Below are 18,850 nucleotides of genomic sequence, written 5' to 3'. Positions count from 1 at the left end.
TTATGCTTAACAAATTTATTATTTCTAAATTTAAAGCTAAGTGTTAACACTAGATGGACACAAATCGATCTTGCAAGAAAATCAATTTTGTCATCAATAGGATCAACTAGTGTTGATACTTATGCTTAACAAGTATATTATTTCTAAATTTAAAGCTAAGTGTCAACACTAGATGGACACAAATCAATCTTGCAAGAAAATTAATTTTGTCACCAATAGGATCAACTAGTGTTGGTACTTATGCTCAACAAATGTATTATTTCTAAATTTAAAGCTAAGTGTCAACATTAGATGGACACAAATCGATTTTGCAAGAAAATTAATTTTGTCATCAATAGGATCAACTAGTGTTGGTACTTATGCTTAACAAATATATTATTTCTAAATTTAAAGCTAAGTGTCAACACTAGATGGACACAAATCGATCTTGCAAGAAAATCAATTTTGTCATCAATAGGATCAACTAGTGTTGGTACTTATGCTTAACAAATATATTATTTCTAAATTTAAAGCTAAGTGTCAACACTAGATGGACACAAATCGATCTTGCAAGAAAATCAATTTTGTCATCAATAGGATCAACTAGTGTTGGTACTTATGCTTAACAAACACATTATTCCTAAATTAAAGCTTAATATCAACACTAGATGGACACAAATCGATCTTGCAAGAAAATCAATTTTGTCATCAATAGGATCAACTAGTGTTGGTACTTATGCTTAACAAACACTCGACGGACACAAAAAAGTTATCACAAAATTAAAGCTAAGTATTAATATTAGATGGACACAAACACATTATTGAAAACAATTGTACTTGAACTTAAGAAATTTAGAAGCACCAACCTTATCTCCAACTTTGATGAAAGAAGAAATATAGTCTTGTATCAACTTTTTGAGATGTTGAGCTTCCTCAGTTGCCTAACACGAAAAGTTCTTAAATTAATTAAATATAAACTTCATATCCAAGAATATTAGTTATATATATATATATTCAAGTTTTAATAAGTTCAAGTTTCAATTCAAGTTCATATCTAATTTCTAAACTTAATTAGTTATATATTCAAGCTAATTAGTTCCAAGTTCAAGTTCTAATTTCAAGTTCATATTCCTAATTAAGTTCAATTTATAGTAAATTCAACTTATAATTAATTATAAGTTCTAATTAAGTTGTAATTCAAATCCCTAAAATTCTAAATTCAAACTAGCTAGCTAGTGTCCCAACTTCAAACTATTAATTAGTCCTAAAATATCAAATATAATTCAAACTATTAGTCCTAAATTCCAAATTCAAACTAGCTTTAAAATTACAAATTGAAAGTACTCCTAGAATTCAAAAATCAAACTATAGTGCTAAAATCCCAAATTCAAACTATTAAAAGTCCTAAAATCTCAATAATAATTCAAACTAGTCCTAAATTCAAAATTCAAACTAGTCTTAAAATCACAAATTCAAACTAGCCCTAAAATCCCAAAATTTACCAACCCTTAATCCAAAGGAGAATCATGATCATGTTAAACAGGACACAAAATAGGGCAATAATACCACTGTTAAGCAAAACACTCTTGTTGTCAACTCCAATTTTCCCAAAATTTCCAGCAATTTTGAGAAGCAAAATCAACTTCCCAATAGGAGCAAACCTGGAGGTCAAAATACCACTGCCCATACGGGCAACAACCATCAAAGCTTTCAGAACCATCAGAACAACTCCAAGAAAGAGCAAATTCCTGAACCTGCACCTTTTACTGTGATCCAGACATTTGCAGCAAAACTCAAACAAAACCAAAATCAGAAAGTGGATTGTTTAAACCTGGCAGCCCATGAATTTACCACCAGACAGTGCCTACCAACAGTTATTTTCAATTCACAAGCAACAAACACAAACTAACAATCAAACAAACTAACAAACAATCAAACTAACAATCAATAAAACTAAGTATATTAGTACTCTAATTTTGAGATACTTCAACTAAATAGAAACAAAAGTAATCTTTTATGGAGGTTCTAAAAATTCACCTTGAGTAAGAAGGTTGGGGATGGTGGCGCGAACTGAGAAAACTGACATGGAGGCGGCGCGACCTCCTGTTGCTGGGTGCGACCAGCAGCTGCGCGCGACCTTCCTCTACCTCTGCAGCTGCGCGCGATCTTCCTCTGCTGCTGCGATGGTGGCGTGGCGTGGTGCTGGTCGGGGATCGTGGCGTGGCGCCGGTCAGGGAGGCTGGGGATGGGCGCTGATGGGGGTGGGGCGGGGGTGAGTGAGACTTCACTTAGGTTTTGAGACTTCACTTAGGACGTAGGAGTGAGACTTGATATTATCCTTCTTTTTTTAAGATAATTGTTTAATTTACTGACCACGGAATGTTGGTATTTTTAAAAATAATTATCTATATTTAAAAATATTTAATAAATATCGACATAGTGAAGTCGATATTATTTAAATAAAATAATAATTTAAATATACCGACCTCTTTAGGTCGGTATTTATTAATTTATTTTAATATAAACTCAGCTCTTGAGGTTGATTTCATTAATTAAACATATATATATGATCAACAGACGTTTAATTTAATAAATTTAATTTATCGATTAAGTTAATTTTATAAATTTAAATTATATAACTCCTAATTATATAAATTTATTAATTTTATTGATCAACAAAGTTTATCAATATCAAACATATATATATATATAAAAAAAATTTAACTACACATCAACAAAAGTTTAATTTAATAAATTTAATTTATCGATCAAGTTAATTTTATAAATTTAAATTATATAACTCCTAATTATATAAATTTAATTTTATTGATCAACAAAAGTTTATCAATATCAATAAATAAATAAATATATATATATAAAATTTAACTATACATCAACAGAAGTTTAATTTAATAAATTTAATTTATCGATCAAGTTAATTTTATAAATTTAAATTATATAACTCCTAATTATATAAATTTAATTTTATTAATCAACAAAAGTTTATCAATATCAAATTTAATATATAAATCTCCTTGAATTGATCCTCGGTATTTCTTTAATTGATAATGTATTTCATATCTAAAAAGACTTGATTTGTTAAACTACTCGAGGAGTATATAATTAATCGACGTATTTCATACTCCGATAAGGTATCGTTTACATGTCATCATAATTAGGAGGTGATCACTACACTTAACATCCATTCAATTAGATCGAACGTATATAATAATACTATCTCGCATTTCATACTCGAATGGATTATATGTTAGCTCTTCACCTCTACATCATGAAATGAGATATTAAGTTCATGATTAGACGATGGACTGATAGAATTTGTACATTACTCTAGAAATATAAGTATAATTATCTCCTAATTCATATCAACGTAGTTTCATACTCTAAATATGGATTATAGATATTTTTTTATTTATTCCACGAATTCTAACTTTTTATTTATAAAAGTATACAAAATTGTTACACTTTTTGAACAATTAATTGTAGGTGTAAAATGAAATTTTAGTATTATGCACAATAGCAAAATTATGAGTATTAATAGGAATATTCTAAACAAACCGACCTCTGGATGCCGCTTTTATTGAAAGTAATTAGATTTAATAAAAAATACCAATGTCATGAGGTCGATATCACATTAAATTTTAAGATAAATAAAAGTAATTATGTTAATTAAATAATATTGACATCGGGAGGTTGGTATTTTCTATTAAATTATTTTTTAACTTGTATAAAACCGTCATTCGGATGACAATTTATTTAAAGTTAATTGAAAATATTAATTTATTACATAACACAAAATCGTCCTCCGAAAGACGATTTAAATAAAATTAAATCAAAATAGAAAATAATACCGACATCAAGAAGGTCGGTTTTTATTGTAATTCATTTTCTAGGAAAAATTCCGACCTCTTGAGGTCGGAATTTGGTTTACCCGCAAACCGCAAATCGACCTCCGGATGTCGCTTTTAAAAGTAATTAGATGAAATAAAAATACCGACCTCCGGATGTCGCTTTTAAAAGTAATTAGATGAAATAAAAATACCGACCTCCGGATGTCGCTTTAATTAATAGTAATTAGATGAAATAAAAATACCGACCTCATGAGGTCGGTATTTTAATTACATACTATTTAATTTTACCGATATTCGGAAGTCGGTATTATAAAATATTTAATTGAGAAAAAATTTCGACCTCAGGAGGTCAGAATTTCTAATGAATTACAATAAAAACCAACCTCTTGATGTCGGTATTATTTTCTCAATTAAATATAAAAAATACCAACCTCATGAGGTCGGTATTTTATATTAATTTATTTTTACTGTTTAATTTTACCAACATACGGAAGTCGGTATTATAACTTTTTTTGTTTTTTATTTTACACAAAACCTATTGAGAAAAATTAAAATATTGTTATTTATTTATTTGTTTAATACCGACATCAAGAGGTCGGTTTTTGTTGTAATTCATTTTTTCCGGGAAAAATTCCGACCTCTAGAGGTCAGAATTTTGTTTTCCCGCTTTCCGCAAATCGACCTCCGGATGTCGCTTTTAAAAGTAATTAGATGAAATAAAAATACCGACCTCCGGATGTCGCTTTTATTAATAGTAATTAGATGAAATAAAAATACCGACCTCATGAGGTCGGTATTTTAATTACATACTATTTAATTTTATCGACATTCGGAGGTCGGTATTATAAAATATTTAATTGAGAAAAAATTCCGACCTCAGGAGGTCGGAATTTTTAATGAATTACAATAAAAATCGACCTCTTGATGTCCGTATTATTTTCTCAATTAAATATAAAAAATACCGACCTCATGAGGTTGGTATTTTTATTGTAATTCATTTTTTCCGGGAAAAATTCCGACCTCCAGAGGTCGGAATTTGGTTTTTTCGCTTTATTTTGCATAAAAACCGACTATTTGTAAATACCGACCTCCGGAGGTCGGAAATTACCGAACTCCATTTGAGGTCGGAAATTTTTAGGTCGGTATTCACTGTTTTTTTAGTAGTGGTATGCTCCCTCTTGATGTCAATGTTCGTAATATGCCACACTTGTCGTCGAGCAGAGTCCCTTCTAACTGGACTCTTTGTGCATAATTGATGATTGAAGCGTCTATTCATCTGATAATCCTCATCAGAGACAATTAATGGAAGGTGAGTTTGTTAATGAAGCATTGTAATCTTGAAACTTATCTATGAGTTCAGATGGTAAAGCAGTTTTGATCAGTCAATATTTGGGGAGTTATGTACATAATGAGCTGGTCTCACTTTTAGTTGAAAATTTAGTAAGCTATTTGGTTTGATACAACTCAATACAAGTGGAACCCAAAGCCGTTATGATCGGGCCAAACAAAGACAACTACTAAAGAAACATATATCGAATTATTGGAGTTAATAACTTAAAAGGTCACTGAACTATAGGAAATTATCTAACAGAGTCATTGAACTTCTGTTTTATATCAATAAAATCACTAAACTTAAGACTTTTATCTTTAAAAATCAGCAATGTACATTTTTCATTAAAACAAATTTTAGATGACAAATTAAATTATTTTTTATGTCATATAATTATAATTATAAACTCCACAAATAAACAAAATCATAAAATCTATTAATTTTGAAAGGATAAGTCTCTAAACTCTATGAGACCAGAAAGGAACGGTAAATCAGATCCCATAATACACAGGATGCTTGGCATCAATTAGCTGCCTGAGTAATTAGGATCAGCCACTGCATATATAATAATAATAATAATAAACAACAAAGTTGAAAATTCGGCCGATGCGTTCAAACTGATGGCATAGAGCGAGAGAGGAAAAAAACTCGGTATAAAAATAAATACAGTAGATTTTATAATTTTTGTATGGGTGGAGTCCATGATTACATGACATAAAAATAATTTGATTTGCCATTTAAAATTTATTTTATTGATAAATGTAATTGAGTGATTTTCTAAAATAAAAGCCTTAAGTTGAGTGATTTTATTGAAACAAAACAAAATTTAATAATTTTGCTAGATAATTTCCCATAGTTCAGTGACCTTTTAAGATATTAACTCTAAATTATTGTGTTCATTGTTGCGTGTTGTATAAATAATACCCCGATGAAATAGTGAGGGCAGCACTACTGTAACTTTTAACTGTGGTATCACCACTTCACCATTTGTATGGAATTTATGGTTATCTTCAGTAAGTTACTTTTATAACAAAGACACTGCCAAAAAACACCATGAAGAAGTACATTACTCAAGCGTAAAGCGGTAATATTTAGGAATCTATAATTGGAGACCCATAAATTACGGTTACAACTGTAGGAAAAGTCATCTAAAAAAACGATATATTGTGACTAATATAATCTAATGCATTTACATACACATGTCAATCTCAAGACGAGGGAACCACGTGCAACGCACGTGCGGTGAATCTAGTTACCTTAAAAGCATGAGCTCCTAACTTAAATGTTAAATTACTATAATATCCCTAAGTTAGGTTGTGACTTTTTCGATGAGTTGTGACTTTTTCGATAAGTTGTGATTTTTTCGAAGGGTTGTGATTTATCGATGAGTTGTGACTTTTCCAAAGAGTTGTGACTTTTCCAATAAATTGTGACTTTTTCAATAAGTTGTGACTTTTCCAAAGGGTTGTAACTTCTCAAAAAGGTAATGACTTTTCAGATAAGATACAAAAAACATTTGTTCATACTATCCTTTGTTGACTATAAATAGAGGGTCTTCCTCTCATTTTTCAACCACAATTTTTTTAATCTTCTACTCTTCTTCTTCTTGCATTTTAAATTTTTTATGTGATTTATTGTCGTTGAGTGAGTTCGAAGTTTAGCGGATATGAGGTACCACTATTCTGATGAAGTAAGTCATTCTATCCTAAGAGGGTATATTTCATAACCCCGAGTACTTGAAGAAAATTATTTTGATGATATAATAATTATTTTTTTGGTTAATATATACATTAGTATGTAATGTTCCAATATATAAAGGTAACATTATGTAGTCTAAATTCATTTATATTCGTTAATAATTTCTCTTGTGATGTAGATATATGCTTTTGAATATCTTTTTCAAAATCTAGAGAATTATCATGATTTATTTTTGATACTCAAGACAAAAGAATGACTTTATTTATCAATGCTACTTATGTGATTTAGACTCTCATGAAGTTTACTTCAAAACAGTAATTACTATATAAACAATGCCCTTTTGTTTTACTTATTTACTATTTCTTAATATTTCAGTATTTTAGATGAAAAAAGTTCATATGACTTGTAATAACGCCAACTGAAATTTGTATTAGTTTAATTTTTTTAATTATTTAACAGTTAATTTATGAGATAAATATTTTCATTAATGCAAATATATATTTATATTTGGGTAGGTATTTGTATTTAAATTAAAGTATTATATATGTCACAAATGTATTATCAAGTTAACAAGATCTTCTAACTTCAAAATATATTATTTTAAAATGCTCCGATTTTATTTTAAAAAAAAAAACTCAGAACCAATGTGAAAATATGTGAATATACAAAATGTAGTTGTTCTCTTCGCATGTTCATATGACATCTAAACAATTTAACGTAGAATACGCATGCAAAGCACATTGGTTAGATGACAAGAGAAATACAAAGCAAATATTGTCTATAAGACAATATTAGTGAGATAAGACTAATTACATGATTAACCTCATCAAACTAAAATAAGTATATACATTATTACATTTAACTAATAAAAAATTTCATTGACCATCTTCATAGGTTTGTGTGAATAAGAAATATAAATGACGATCTACGTTGAACATTCACAAAAAAATCTGCAATATTTATTTTTTGCTAAGCTTATTATTCATATCTTTGCTTAAATAAGCAATACTATTTACTATAACATATATTTTTGAAATTGGTAATCACGTGCAACACACGTGTCAAAAAAACTAGTTAATATAAAACTTTGGTGTGATTTTTCCCTTCCTTGAGTTAGGAAGGTTTCCACAATATATCTATTTTGTTGTCGTTTAAGTAATTTTTCGTGCATTATTCAAGAACCTGGTTCTTGAATACAAGGTAGAATTTCTTCAGTATTAATATTTAATATGGAATGTACTGTAAATTAAGAAATCAAATGGATGAAATTCATTTACAAAAGAAAATATCTTTACATGGTGAATTATTAAATTCAAATATTACGGCCAAAATACCTAAAAAATTGAAGCGTATAATCATCATAAAGAAGGAGTTTTAAGAGTCAAAAATTTAGAACTTGTGTAGCTTCGTTGCTTTCTCTTGGAATTATAGTGAGGGCTTCGTTGTATACTAGAAGTCTCAAACTACCACGATTAGCTTGGTAACCGAATTCGTTGATTTGATCGGAATGAATATCATAGGAACTCAAAGTTCCAGTTCCGGTTTGAAAAAGTAATACATGATCCTTCCAAATTGCAAACGAGGATTCAATGGGAAGAGGTCTGATTGTATATTTCTTAATCCATGTCTCATCTTCACCATACTCCTTTATGAACCAAATATCTGTGAACTCTTGTCCTGGTTCAATATGGCATTTTGGATGTGGGTAACAAATTAAGGTTAGAGAGTTTTGACAAACTGTGAGCCCATAACCTTTATTGTCATAGAAATAACAAGTATCAGGCAATTTTATGTTGCGAAAAGATTCGGTGGTTAAGTGAAAGCAGAGAACGATGGGCACTGCATCATCATCCTGTGCAGTCCAATGACAGGCTCCACTAAAAAAGGCTTCGGAACTAACATAGCGATGCACCCTGGGCAACAACTTTACTGTAGGAATGACCCACCTCCAAGTATCTGTGCAAAAATCATAAACCTCAACTCTGCTATGTCTCGCTTCAAAATCCCTATCATAAGGTTCCGAAGACAGTTCATAAAACCTGACTACCTTGTAATCTTTTTCGATTGAGTCATATCCAAAACCAAGACCTCTGGTGACATAAACGAAATCTTTTGGACACCTAAAAGGGCTGTGTGGGAGAAGTCTATATTTTCTAGTAGTAGGATTTAGAAAAATGATGTCTTCAAAATCTGTCAAAGCAATCAAACCATGAGAAGAACCAAGGAGCTGTTGAAATTGAACACAAAAATCAGTGTCAAAATATGGTACATCTATTTCTGGAGAAACGTGCTTTAGGGTATCATCATTATCATCGTTATCGTTACTGGAAAGAAAATACAATATATTTTTATATAGGTTTTCATCTAGAAAGATGGGTCGCTTTAAGATAAGCAATTCATCTTTTGTGTTTCTTCTGCGGTTGCGATGAAGATTGATGAAAATGGAGCAATGTATGAGAGTGTACAAAATTTTAGAAATGCTCTTGAATCGCATCAGAGATTTCACTGGCAACTCTAAAAGAATGTGAATCACCACATCTTCGTGCAATTTCTTCATAATTCCATCTAACATCTTGGATTCTCACAACTGTAATGTCTATTTGCTAATATCTGCATACAAATTAAAAATGTTCCTTCCTTCAGCTACTTGAGGAGCGATCCGTGCAAACATGAATATTTGTGGTTATTACGTTTTTCAACTGCTTTCTTTTCGTTTCATCTAGTGTTGTAAATTATAATTAGCACTAAATGCCCGTTAAATCACGCTACACCACCTTCCTTAAAAAATGGGTTAAATTTTTCTTTTAATGAAGTAAAGTAATTTCTAAAACATTCATTCAGTCATTTACTTAATTTCCTCAGTGACAGATGATTAATTAGACAACAACCACTATAGTTATATTAGATTCCAAAAAGTTAATATATGAAAGAAACTAAGAAAGTGATATATAATCTTATCACCTCAATTCCTATTCATGTAATGCCCAACACATTATATCTTGTAAGCTTAAAAGAAAAAAAAAACGAGGGTCCAATATAATACGACCATTTACATTAAAACTAGCTATTAGGCATCATTGACTAATAATACATTTGTTTATAAAAAAGATTCACAACAATACCTAGTACTCCCTCAGTCCCAATTTATGTAACACATTTCGGATTTGAAGATTCAAACAAGTCTATCTTTGACCGTAAATTTTTCATATATCTTTTAAATATTTGGAATTATCAATTATTGAGACTTATAGTACTTTTTATGTAGTTTACAAATATAGAAATCTCATTTTAAATAATTTGAAGATTCCATGAACAAATTCTCGGTCAAACTTAAATTGTTTGACCCTCGAAAAGTGAAATGTATACATAAATTGGGACAGAGGGAGTATTACACTACACTAAAAAACTAATTTTTAGCAATAATTAATTAACGATAATAGTTTAATTGTCGCGGAAGATGTTCTTTTAGAGGCAATTACATTATACTTATAAATGTTAATTAAACCTATAGCAACATTGTTTACAATGACAATTAACTAGTTCTGATAAAGACTTTAGGACTCTTTGTTAATATGCATATTTATTGTTGTTGTTGTCGTGTTATATTACCACCACCTAAAGTAACAATTGGTCTTCTAAAAAAAGTACGTAAGGAGGAATCCTTTATATAATTTTCAGTGGTCATTATATATATATATATATTTATTTATTTATTTATTTTTTTATTATATTTTTTTATTTTAAAATAGGGAAGAATTAGGAGGTGAATACTGTTAACTCCTTTATTCAGATTAGTAAATCAGAAACACTAATAATGAAAAAAAAAGAACTAACAGAGTGCACAAAACTCACAATATGTCCTTAAGGAATTTGACTCCTCACTGTATAACTGGAGGTTGTGGATTATTTCCTCCCAAAATAAAACAGATAAATTATTAAAGAATCAGTGGTACCTCAAACTTCAATAACTTCGACAAACTCAAAAGTCAGAAACAAGATCACACGCAAACTCTATTTTGTTCATAAGAAAATGTATGCAAAAAGAAAGAAATTTTTGATGCAGAATAATAAGAGAAAATGCCTTTATTTATAGCTAACAAAGGATAGTATGGAAATGTGTTAATTATGCCTTATCAGAGAGATCACATTCCTTTTGAAAAGGGACAATCTCTCAGAAAGGTCACAACCCTTTGAAAAGGCACAACCTTTCGAAATGGTCACGACCCTTTAGAAAAGACACAACCGTTCATAAAGGACAACTATTCCTCCGGCTACCACCGGAGATGTACATAGGGATGGCACAACATCTGATGAGTCAGATGTAGAGACCGACGAGGAGCAGATAGATCTGAGAGATGCTGAGGTGTATGATGATTTGACTAACCTGGAGGATGCTATGTTTGAGACTGCACGCCAGGCCTCTTTGAGAGACACCACCATGGGTGGGTCCAGTGGAGCTGGTCCTTCTGAGGTGACTTCGGGCACTGATGCTTTAATTGACTGCTTGTTGGTGTTCGAGAGAAACCAACTTGATTTGAGATAGATTGTTTGAGATAGATTGTTTGAGAGAAAGTTTATCTCCATTAAAGTTTAGCTTATTCACTAATTTACAACTATTTACTAACAATTGCAATTACCCATTTGTCCAAATTAGTCCATAATCAAATCACATTCCAACAACCCGTCTCAATATTATTACTTTCGTGTTATTTGTTGTTGTAGTTGATAATTACAATCAAATCCCCCCTCTTATTTGACACTTGTGTCACCCTTAATTTGGAATATGTTTTTATTCGTAAATATTTATTCCTATGATTGACTTAAACATATTCATACGTGTCTATTGATTGTCAAACACGTACCACTCCCTGTGGGATTCGACCCCAACTCACTTAGTTGGGTTATATTACTGATTAACGATTGTTGACACTTAGAATTGGATGAAGTGTCCTGATACGTGAAATCAGGTAGGCATGTGTTAGCCTTTCCCCAAACACTTTAATGATGACGAACAAACACCATGGTTGGTATAGTTTGCTCTTTTCCTCTTCAGTTAGGACACTTTTATTATTTTGAGAGTGGGTTGCCTCTTCTACGACTGCTTGTTTTTTGGGCATTTCGTAGGTCTGATTCAGAGCATTTTGCTTGTCAGTCAGCACTTCTTTGAAGGTGTATGGTCATTGTTCATCTTCTATCATGTGACCTGCATTATCCGGTGGCTCCGGCGGGTTAGGGGGTCTTGGGGATGGTAGTTCTGGGTAATTTGGGGAAGAATTGGCCATACTCTAGAGAGAGAATTCCGGAATTATCTTTTGCTTTTTGCGTTTCGTTTTCCTTGGTACTTTTAATAAGTTAAACATATTATGTGCATATGATGCCATTTAATACTTCTGATTTATTAGATATTAGTGTATTTATTCGTGCTTCGCGCGAAATTGAATATATTTTAAAAATAATTGATGTCCTTAATTGACTATTTTTCAATAAAAAATGTATAAAAAGCAATTACAAATCAAGTTACGATCTTAATGTTGTCTATTCAGAAAACTGCTAGAAAGATATTTTCAAACTTTAATTTCCGCTTAACATTGCCGATAAAAAGAAGAAAAACATAGAAATTATCTTAAGAAAAAAAATTAAGCTGATTATATAACATTACATCGGAGATTATACTTTGCAATGGAAAATAAAAGAATTGATTCACATAATATATAATAAACTGTATATTTATAAGAAGTCATGATGTCATTAGTAATTTTTGATGTGTACTTATCTACTCGATTATATGAAAATTTTCATAGAGTGACAAAATATTTAGAGTACATGAACAGGGTGGCTCAAACCCATTGGTGGCCTAAGGCCAAAATCAAACTAGAGGCCTTAAATCTATTTTTCTAGCTTTTTGAGATGCAAAGTTGTTAATAATTTTTGTGTAGTCAATCTCTTATAATAATTCCTTTTCAATCGATAATATAGCCAAACCACTTAATCTTTCTTGAGACATTGTCGATCTTAAATAAGATTTTATTATTTTTAATTTTGAAAAACTTCTTTCGGCTGAGGCGACTGTTACGGGAATTGTTAACATTATTCTATAAGCAATGTAAGCATTTGGAAAAGAATCAAGTCTTTTTATTTGATTGAGTATCTCAATTAGAGTATTGTCTTCTACTTTTATGATTTTCCTTAACACTTTTAATTCAGAAAATAAGTCTAAACCGTCAATATCGGAGTGAGTATTATGTTTTAAGGAACATTCAAGATTAAGACAATATTTTTTAAAATTCTCATCATCTAATGATCTCAATTTTTTTCCACTAAATAGAAAACCAAAAATATTTTCATATACTTCAAATTGTTCAAATCTATTTTGAAGTGAAAAGATGGCTTGGTCTACTATGTATAAGAAGTAATCAATTCTAAATGATTCTTCAAGAGATCTTGTGATTTCATTATCAACATTCTCATCAAATTGTTTTTTTTCTATAAATTACACGTTTCTTACGAAATACAGGTTCAATATTCATCTCTAATGCAATTTTCTTAGCCGAAATCACAGCACTTGTAAATCCTTCTTCTCTATATGTTTTAAAAAAAGAAACTAAACCTCTTAATTGATCTATAGCGACATCAATATGCATAATCTTGTTCTTAATTTCACTTGCCAATAATTTATTAATTCATTTTGTATATTATGTCCAAGATAATGATTATGAATTTCATCATGTTTGATTCGTCGAATATGTTCTTGCATAATTGGATCAAATTCTGCAATCATTTCAATAAGACTCAAGAAATTTCCGTTATTTTCTTGATAGATTTTTTCATTTTTCCCCCTAAATGCCAAATTATTTCTTCCAAGAGTTTTTATGACGGAAATAATTCTTGACAATACATTTTTCCAATGTTCTCTATCTCTATTAATTTGGTCTTGAATGTTTTTATCGATTGTTTTATTATTACGCAATCTAAATTCTAAATCAATCCATGAACTCATATTAATAATATGTTGGCTAGTTGTTTCATGGGTTCTAAGCTTAGTAGTAAGATTTTTCCAATCTCTACTACCTTCATTAGCTAACTTATTATTCTTTGCATTAAAGGTTGTATTAAATAACTTACAACAAAAACAAAATACCTTATTCAAATCTTTGGAATAAACTAACCATCTTCTTTCATGTCTTTCTCCATTTGCCAACTTTTGAAAATAATATGTAGTAGAAAAGTGCCTTAAAAATTTATCCTTTGGAAAACATGTGTCGGTAATTCTAATTGGTCCCTTTTCTACTAAAAAGTCTCTTAACTTTGTATCAACAATATTCCATTGACTAGGATCATAAATATTTTTAGGAGTATGATTATTTAATTCATTTATAAGTTCTTGATTTTCTTGGGAATCTACATCCAACTTTTCACTAATTTCCTCTCCTTCTTCTTCTTTTTGGTTTATATCATTATCTAACTCAACTTCAACTAAGTTTGTAACTTGTTCTTCTAAAGAGCATTCCCCTACCTTTTTTGATTTAATTTTATCATTGTTTTCCAAAAATTTATCAAGAGCACCTTTTTGAGATTTTATCAAGTTATCGACTTTTCTTTTTCTTTTAAGTTTTGAATGACCGGATTCATATTTTCTAGTTGACATATTAAAATCTAACAAATATTTTAAACACTATTTACAATATCAAATAAAAAATATAATAAACATAAGACACAAAACAAAAATAATATTAGAAATTAGAATGTTATTACCAAATTCAAAAGCTATGAAGACTTGATTTTCGAAAATGAATCGGATTGCTGCAATATAGTTTCCTCCAAATTTAAAATATAAATTATCAATAGAACAAGTAAATTTTTTTAGCTTTGAATAAGAGAGAGATGTAAGATTAGAAAAGAGAAAGTGAGAAGAAATAGAAGGGAGAATGATAGAATATATAAAAATAAAATTAGAAAAAAAAATAAGGTAAAAAAAAGAAGATAACTTGTAAGTTAAAAAAAAAGTACACAACTTTTCAACTTTTTATGGGAAAGTTAAAAAGTCATAGTCATATCTATGACTATCACTTCATTTAGCCGTTTAGACTTATTGACTTAGCTCTAACAATTTTTTTTAAAAAAAATTTAATCTTTCCTAATTAACTAAAAAATGGGGCCTTTGCATTTATTGTCTTAGTTCTAATATTTTTTTTTAAAATTTAATCCTACCTAATTAACTAAAAAATGAGGCCCCCTAAAATTGGGGGCCTAAGGCCAAGGACTTTTTTACAAGCCTTGCCAGCCGCCCCTGTACATGAAGTGTCAAGTTGTAGAAAGGTATACCAAGAGTTGGATCAATGTTTGTCCCTAACACATCTAGAAGAGTGGAAGAATTTTATAACATTAATCTAACTCTTATTGTAGTCATCACTAAAAAAAATTAATATATGATAATAACTATTCAAAAAACAACTCCTTTAATGTGAAAAATCAAGATAGATTATTTTTACTTTATATAATTACAAGTTAAATACATATTAATTACATTTATTATATTATAACTATAAAAGAACTTTTTATTATATATGCACACATAAATGATAATTCTTTCTTCATTCTTTTGATTAAATAATTTATTTATCAATTAAAAGTTTTAAAAATATTTAAAAGGTGATTTATTTATTTTGTGATTGATTTCTAATATGATAGACCATATCATACATTTTTAGTGGCAATACTATCTAATTGCTATAAGAAATGTACCATAGGTAATATTATGCCTTTCAACATTGACAAAAAAAATAAAATATTAATTAGAAATTGAAAAACAAATACACACATATAAAGAAGTGAAAGAGTTTTATAACATTAATTTGATTATCATTGTAGTCATCACTAAAAAAAATAATATATGATAATAACTATTCAAAAGATACTCCTTTTTTAATGTGAAAAATAAGATAGATAATTTTTCTTTAAATAATTATAAGTTAAATATATATTACTCACAAATGCACTTTTATTATAGCATAACTATAAAATAACTTTTTATTATATGTGTACAAATAAATGAGATTTTTTTTTCATTCTTTTCATTAAATAATTTATTTATTAATTAAAAGCTTTGCAAATACTAATAAGATGGTTTACTTATATATTTTTAAGGGCAATAATATCTAATATCTATGAGAAATATAGGTAATATTATATCTTTCAACAATGACAAAAAATTAGAATATTATGATAATAACTATTCAAAAGATAACCCCTTCTTTAATTTGAAAAATAAGATAGATAATTTTTGCTTTAAATAATTATAAGTTAAATATATATTAATCACAAATGCACATTTATTATAGCATAACTATAAAATAACTTTGAGATTTTTTCTTCATTCTTTTCATTAAATAATTTATTTATTAGTTAAAAGTTTTAAAAATACTAAACAGACGGTTTACTTATTTATTTTGTGATTGATGTCTAATATGATAGACTATATAATATATTTTTAGGGGTAACAATATCTAATAGCTATGATAAATGTACCATAGGTAATATTATACCTTTCAACAATGACGAAAAAATTTAGAATATTAATTGACAAACAAATACACACAAAAACAAAAACAAAAACAAAAACGTGATACTTTTCATCTGCATTCATCCGCATAATAACAATGTTTGTAGATATCTAATCAAAATAAAATAAAAAAGAATAAAATAATATTAATTGTAATTAAATCAATACATTAATGAATCTTCAAAATATTTGGAAACCATTCAAACTTTTATTCTAATATGACCATCTCTTTTGATGAATCTTCTAAGATAATTAAGTTTCCTTCTTCATTTTGATGAAGTCGTACCAAACTAATGTGAACATCTCTATGATGAATTTTTGAAGAATATATATGTATGATTTTTATCAAAGGGAAGACCATATCATGACATTATTAAGTACATGAAAGATGAAAAAGAAAGAATGAAAAAATGGAAATGGACATTGAGCATCTCTAAAGAAGATTGTTATTTATAGATTGGGTAAACCATAACAATAGTTAGAAAGAAGTTGAAGAGGCATATTATTTATAAGCAGAGAAGATAAATAGATGAAGGTTTTTTGTAACTTATTAGACATAATTAGAATAGTAAATATGATTGAATTTTTAAATTAATAAACAATTATTTATTGAGAAAATGAAGAAGAAAAATCAAAAAAAGAAGAAAAAAATATAAATGGGAATGGAGGCCTTAGAGGGGTGCCACATCACCTTCTCTATGTTTCTCCTATATCTATATATATAGATTCATTTTGTTTTCTACAAAATTAATTTTTTTTCTCAACTTTGAAGAATTAAATTTTGCTAATTTTTATAATTTAATTATGAGGAAACTATGTTACTTAATAGTATTTATTTTAGTAAAATGTTGCAATAGAAAAAATGAGAAAACACACGTGTGTGATGGGAGAGAGAAATGTCCGAGGAAAAAGTTTTTTCCGATCCAATTCAAATGAGAGATAGAAAATGTTCAGGAAGTTGTTACTATCCAGAAAATTTTCCATTGCAACATACATGTCGAATATTATACACAATGTCGGATGGAATTATGAAGAAATTGCCCCAAGATGTCACCAGCTGTATTATTTTGAGACTTGCAGTGAAATCTCAATTGCGATACAAGTATATCTCCAAAACTTGGTGTACTCTATTGGACTCCTCTTATTTTATCAATCTTCATGCGAAGCGCCTCACCACCACCAAAGACGAATTAATTCTCTTAAAACGATCCTTCGAAGAAGGACCTAATCAGTATAAAAATGTCTTATCTTTTCTTTCTGGTTGTGATGATGATCATTATCCCATTTCTCCAAATATAGATGTTCCGTATCTATCTACAACTTTTGGTAGTGTGACTCAACATATCATGGGGCCTTACAATGGTCTAATTGTCCTGTCTGATAATGAACACGTTGTCTTACTTAATCCCTCCACTAGGAAATACAACCTGCTTCAACCCAGTCCATTCAAAATATGTCCTCCGGGGTTCGACCGTTATATTCGTGGTCTAGGATTTGGCATTGACTTGACGATGAATGATTACAAATTTGTTAGGATCAATGAAATTTCTACGGATCCTTACAAGGATCCTTGCGTGAGAGGGAACAAAGTTGAGGTTTATGAATTGAACATTGATGCATGGAGAGAACAGTATTATGAAGAGGAAACGTTGCCCTCTGTGTATTGGTCTCCTTGTTCGGAATTATTTTACAAGGGAGTATGTCATTGGTTTGCAAGTGGAGATGGAGAGGTAATTCTTTGTTTTGATATGAGCACTGATACTTTTCGCAATATTAAGATGCCTCATACTTGTTATTTTCCTAATGGCATGTGTTATGGCCTTGTTATATTAAATGATTCTCTCACCTTGATTTGTTATCGTGATCCAACATGTGAGATTGATCCAATAACGGATGTGATTGATATTTGGACAATGAAAGACTACGGCGTAAATGATTCTTGGATTATGGGATACACCATTAGACCTCTTCCTATTGAATCCCCTTTAACAATTTGGAACGATTTATTACTCCTTCAAAGCAGAAGTGGACAATTGATTTCCTATAATTTTATTTCAGATGAAGTAAAGGAATATAATTTGCATGGATATCCTGGAAGCTTGAAGGTTATAGTTTATAAGGAATCCTTGACTTCAACTCTAAGGGAAAACAGTCAAGGTACACAAGCTCAGGGATTTTAAAATAAATGGTATAGCTCTTCACTACCTAATCTTCAAGGTTTGTGTGCAACTGATATTAGCACTAAAGAATTTGGGTTGTACTAATCTAAAAGAATAATGCAGGCAAGAAATTTCTGTATTAATAATACCTTATTTGACATACTTCTTCAATGGTTAGTTATACATTATAACTAATACAGGGCATTATCAATGTAAGTGTTTTTAATGCATGCACTAGCATGTTAAACGACACAAT

At 29.5% G+C, this 18,850-nt stretch overlaps 2 protein-coding genes across 2 annotated transcripts; one reads left to right on the top strand and one right to left on the bottom strand.

Moving 5' to 3' along the window:
* Positions 1-8,257: 8,257 nt before the first annotated feature.
* Positions 8,258-9,448, bottom strand: LOC125819383 (F-box protein CPR1-like). The gene has a single exon (XM_049498823.1). It carries the CDS (start codon positions 9,446-9,448, stop codon positions 8,258-8,260), a length of 1,191 nt encoding a protein of 396 aa, XP_049354780.1.
* Positions 9,449-17,448: 8,000 nt separating this feature from the next.
* LOC125819379 (F-box protein CPR1-like) lies at positions 17,449-18,615 on the top strand. The gene has a single exon (XM_049498821.1). The coding sequence runs from the start codon at positions 17,449-17,451 to the stop codon at positions 18,613-18,615; it is 1,167 nt and encodes a 388-aa protein (XP_049354778.1).
* Positions 18,616-18,850: the final 235 nt, after the last annotated feature.

The sequence above is a fragment of the Solanum verrucosum genome, unplaced genomic scaffold (assembly GCF_900185275.1).
Source record: "Solanum verrucosum unplaced genomic scaffold, falcon-dt-bn FXZP01000245.1, whole genome shotgun sequence".
In the NCBI taxonomy this organism is placed as follows: Eukaryota; Viridiplantae; Streptophyta; class Magnoliopsida; order Solanales; family Solanaceae; genus Solanum; species Solanum verrucosum.
This window is presented reverse-complemented; position numbering and strand designations above follow the sequence as displayed.

What these genes read in the sequence shown, in the direction of transcription:
- LOC125819379 (XM_049498821.1), top strand. Translation starts at nt 17,449, where the DNA reads ATGTCGGATGGAATTATGAAGAAATTGCCCCAAGATGTCACCAGCTGT.
- LOC125819383 (XM_049498823.1), bottom strand. Translation starts at nt 9,448, where the DNA reads ATGTTAGATGGAATTATGAAGAAATTGCACGAAGATGTGGTGATTCAC.